At 53.1% G+C, this 4,804-nt stretch overlaps 1 protein-coding gene across 1 annotated transcript; it reads right to left on the bottom strand.

Annotated features, from left to right (window-relative positions):
• On the bottom strand, nucleotides 1-4,579 carry Shisa3 (shisa family member 3). The gene is made up of 2 exons (XM_032916921.1): nucleotides 3,784-4,579; nucleotides 1-1,398 (listed from the first exon to the last, which is right to left on the bottom strand). Exons 1-2 carry the CDS (start codon nucleotides 4,058-4,060, stop codon nucleotides 959-961), a joined length of 717 nt encoding a protein of 238 aa, XP_032772812.1. The 5' UTR covers nucleotides 4,061-4,579; the 3' UTR covers nucleotides 1-958.
• Between the last annotated feature and the right edge of the window lie 225 nt (nucleotides 4,580-4,804).

Below are 4,804 nucleotides of genomic sequence, written 5' to 3'. Positions count from 1 at the left end.
TAGAGTTCAGGAAACCAGATAAATTTATTTATTTTTTTCTTGCCTGGTCCTTACGGTAGTCACCAGACATCAAACACAGGCACATAAAATGTGGAATACTGACTGCTTAACACTAATGGCCCTCCTTGACTTTGAGCAAAGTTACAGTGTGACTTCTAAATAATTAGTACTGTCAATGTGGTAAGTAAATTAAATTACAAATCTTCATGTTTATATATAATTCTTTATACAAATAAATGTTTTAAGACCCAATCGTCCAACTTAAACGCTAATATTGCTGGACAAAAAGTCTGCAATAAATATTCCCTCAGGTTGGTGGGGGAGGTGATTTTTACCCAGGATCTGTGTTACGACGAATGACTGAGTATATATTTAAAACTTTAAGCTTCCCATGCGGTTACTGAAACCTTGTATTTTGGAAAGAGAAAACTCATACTTTAAACAAAATTTGTTATTAATTTAAGAAGTAAATGTTCTCATCATACTAATATTACTTATGGTTAGATTGCTCCAAAAGTTTTAAATAAGTGGTTCACTGGCCCTTCGAGTTTACATAACAGTTAATTTTTAAGTGAACCTTTATAATTACAGTTAAGTGTATGTTCTTCCTTATTTCTGCATATGTTTGTGCTACTTCAACACAGGAAAACGAACACAGGATGCTTTTCTACGAAGGACGGCTGATATTTTCTTTCAACTTGCAAACTGAGCATCGAGCTGCTGAATATTTTAACAAGAGGTGACTACATTGTCACGTTCGCCATGATTGCCAGGTCAGACCTCCTGTAATCGTAGCCAGGAACCTCAAGACCAGAAAGTGCTTCATCTTCCTGGACCTTCCTTTCATGAGCATGATGGGTTACCACAAATTTCCTCAGAAGTGAGAGTGGCTTGGCCGAGACAGCGACACTCGGCCTGGCTGCTGCTCGCTGCATGGCCTAGCCACAGCCACCGCCCATCAACTAGAACTGAAATCTGGACAGCTCTTCCCAGGTAACGGGGGCTCCTGCTGGAGAGGGTATGCAAAATACTGGGGTGACACCAGGAAACCGGATGGTTGGGTTAGGTGTATGGTGTGGCCGGTGGTGTAAGGTGGGGGCGATGAGGGTACCAAGCAGTTTGGCTCAGCCCTGGCAAAAGAGAACCTTCGGACAGAACCCCCCGTGGAGCTGGAACTAGTGGCCGTGCTGGACTGCCTGGAAGCGGTTCTGAGGCTGGTGGAGGTGAGGATCATGGGCAAGGTCTCTGTCTGATAGCTTCGGAGTGAGAAGCGGATGGGTTGCTGGGAGGGCTCCTTGGGCCTCAAGCAGGTGCAGCAATAGATCGCCACTAAAGAGCCCAAAATGATGAAGGCAATGAAGATGGAGCCGACGATCAGGAAGGGGACGTAGACAGGCTCTAAAAGGCAAAAACAGACATACACGGACACTGGGTAAGAGTCACTCAAACCCTAGCCTCTGCTTCAGCATCTCAGAGATGGGAGGCAGAGGGAACGTTACGGCTACAGCTCTCAGCTCTGCTTCTTGGAGCGTGTGACTAGCAGCTTCCAAAGTACAAACCACGGTGATGGGGTGCTCTTGATGTTCCTAGCAGGGAGGGAGCAAACGGGTGCTGTAGGCTCTGTTAGCAATTAGCCATCACACTGAACATCTGGAAGTCTGAAAGCCTGTTGTCCTCTTTGTGGACTGAAGGGAGAGGGTGAGTTTAGGGGGTCACCATGCATGTGCATTGAAATCTGGCTTTTAGGAGTTTGATCACGGTGAGACACTTAAAGGCCTAACCCATCTCCTAGACTGACGATCCATCTGCTGTCCAAACGTTTCCAGTGTAAGCAATGAGAACCAGGCCGGTTGAATGAAGCCCCAGGGTGTTATACAGCTCCAGAAGGAGCAGGAGAAGGCAATCTGCAGTGAGCCTCAATTTACTGTGTCTCCTACCCTCTCGAAAATCACCAGTCCTGACTCCAGATGTCATACCCCTGTGCCTACAGTCCCACCCACGGAAAGAGCAACATGTAGTTCTCACTATTAGTGACCCAGACTTTTTTCTAAGCATGTCCCCAAGGCAGAGCAAACTCTTGTTTGCTTCCAACTCTAAAAGGCAGAGAGAAATAAGAGTTTCTTTTCCATGGGTATCTGGGCAGCTGTCTTGGTCTCTTCCCTGTGTAAAAGAGCCACACTGAGATGTAGCCTCTAACTCATGGGCAGCAGACAAGACACCTGGGTTTACTGAGGCCCTTAAGCCTGGTTTTCTGTATCAGATTCAACTTTGATCACAGAGGCCTTGTGAGATAGAAACTCCCTCTTATCAGATATAAATACATATCTTTCCCAAAGACTCAGCCATGGAGTGACAGGAAGCAGCTACCCCTGGGTTGCTAACTGTGAGTTCTTCAGCACTCCTCATGCCCCCCATGTGAGTACCAGTGTTGTATAGGGCCAGGTGAGGTTGGCCTGCACTCCCTGTGCACTGAGCCAAACAGTTGTGTGTTAGTTTCATCAATAAACTGACTCTTTGATGGCAGTGTGCCCATTTTAAATTCGAGACGTGGCCCAGTATAGTTAAGTCACTGGAGGTTAAACTGCTGGCAGGAGACAAAGCCACTATCCATCTGGTTTGGCCTGATCTCAGACTCAGTAAGTGGGGAGAGTGCTCCAATCCTCTGCTCTCCCTTTTGGATGACAACCTCCTCCCCAGCCAGGAGGCAGGCTTAGCCCTGCCTAAAGGAGCAGAGAAGTTTGGTTTTCTAGCAGGCTAAGATAGCCCAGAGTTCCTGCTTTCTACTACATAGTCTAGAAACTACTTCCTGGATCCTCAGGGCTGGGCTTTCTAACACCCTCCCCTCCCCACCAAAATTAAACCCCAGAGGAAAACACAGGGATGCTGACCCCTCTTCTCTGGGTTGTCATTTGAAGGATGAGACTCAAATGACTGCTCTTGCTTCTCTCTCCCCACCTTTCTGAGGATCATAGTGTGCAGGTCCCAAGCAGCTGCTTCCCAGTCCTGGGGAGTCACAGGCCCTCAGCTCCGCACACTTCTCAAGTTTCCTGGCAGTAAAACCATCGCCTTGAGCTGTAAAAGGTTTCCCTGATGTTCCAATTCAAGTGGAAAACTTTTTTTCAAGGTGTAAATTTCCTCAGCTGGGGTTCTGATTTATTCCCCTCTTAAGTGAGCAAGTGGACAAGTGAGCGGAAATTTGACCCGTGTTTTCCGACGTGAGAAAAAGGGGCCCCGGAGGAAGCCCTATGACCCTGAATTTTAAATCCTCACCTCGAAGACTTGGGTGTTTCTGAAAAGCGTGACAATAGGGGGTGGGCTAGAGAGGGTAATTGGATGCAGAGAATTGAAAGGAATTTGGAAGGGTGACGAAATGCTACTACTCGACAAAAGAAAATAAAGGGGTGAAAAATCAGCCTGCGGGACTGTACTTGGGCTCTTGATCAGAGTCGCGTTCCCTGGTACCCGCACTTCCGGAGCTCCCCATATGACCAGAGCGCCCAGGAAACCTAACCTAGTTCCAGCTGTCTTCCCCAGAAGCACCGGGTGTCCCGCCAGTCCTGAAGTTCCTGCGAACCATTGCAAACTTTCCCTAGGGCGGAACCGTGGGGACCACGTGCAGCTGGGATCCAAACTGCAAAGCGATAGGACCCCTGACCTGAAATACGATCACCCACTTTTTCCTGGATCCCCAGGCCCAACCGGGTCTACTTTGCAGCCCGAGCTAATAAGGCCCGAGCTCTGTTGGGTGGACGAGCCACGTCCGCCCAGGGATGCCGCACTTACGCGCGGTGATGCCAGGATGCTCCAGCTCTCCCCGGTCGTTGGTGCAGCCGCCCTGCTCCAACCTGGCGTCGGCTGCAGCGCAGCAGTAGCGCAGCGCACAAGAGCCGCAGCAGATGGTGGCGTCCTGCGTGTCGAAGTCCTCGGGGCACTGGAACCCTTCGTGATAGTTGCCCTGCGCGTCCACCCAGCCGTGGCAATATTCCCCAGGCTGCTGTGCGCCCGCCGGGCCCCAGCGCAGCAAGCCCACAAGCAGACAGAGCGCCAGCAGCGCCCCCATCGCCGCCCCGCGCCCAGTGGCAGCTGGAGAGTCGGAGGGCGGAGCCGGGGCTCCGGGGACCACGGTTCCGCCTCCCCGAGGCACCACGCGGCCAGTTGACCTCGCGGTCAAGAACGCGCTCTGGTGGGTTAGCAGTGGCTGGGCAGGAGCCGTGGGCTGCGCTGCGGGCTCCGCTGGCCGGAGGACAGCATGGTGCGCGAGGAAGAGGGGACCAGGGCTCGCGGGAGGCCACCACGGAGGCTGCCACAGAAGCAACGGCCGCCCTTAGCGGGGCTCATCGCGCTAGGGGCACCCGGGCCCGGGCCGCCTCCCACCCAGCTTTCCTTGCGGGCCGTCGAGCCCCAGGACAACCAACCCCAAGGCCGGGCGGTGTCCGGATCGTGGGTTGTCGCCGGGTACCCGGCAGAGCTGGGAGTTCAGCTTGGCTCTCCACGTGCAGGTCCCGGGGACCAGCGGCTAATTCCGCTCCCGCCGCTGACTGTCACGCAGGCGGGAGACAGCGGAGTCTCGGCCAAGTGCAGAGGGCCCGGGGTGGCTGACAGCCCTGCCTGGAGGGCGTCCCTTAAAAAGGCAGAGGGAGGAGGAGACACGGGGGTGAGGAGAGTCCGCCCTCCGGGGTCGCCGCGCGAGCTAATCACAGCGGGCGCGCCGCGGTGCGGTCCCCGACGCCCGCAGGCTCACGCGCGTCTCCCCTTCGCCCCCACCCACGGCGCTCCCCAGGGCCTTGGCGGTGACCCCGAGGGG

The sequence above is a fragment of the Rattus rattus genome, chromosome 11 (assembly GCF_011064425.1).
Source record: "Rattus rattus isolate New Zealand chromosome 11, Rrattus_CSIRO_v1, whole genome shotgun sequence".
NCBI lineage: Eukaryota > Metazoa > Chordata > Mammalia > Rodentia > Muridae > Rattus > Rattus rattus.
Note: the sequence above shows the minus strand (reverse complement) of the source record. Positions and strands in the feature narration are given on the sequence as shown.

Bases quoted from the DNA above. Each gene is read 5' to 3' on its own strand.
- Shisa3 (XM_032916921.1), bottom strand. From the start codon at position 4,060: ATGGGGGCGCTGCTGGCGCTCTGTCTGCTTGTGGGCTTGCTGCGCTGG. The intron at 1,399-3,783 runs GTAAGTGCGGCA...TTTGCCTTTTAG, and splicing joins GCATCCTGGCATCACCGCGC to AGCCTGTCTACGTCCCCTTC.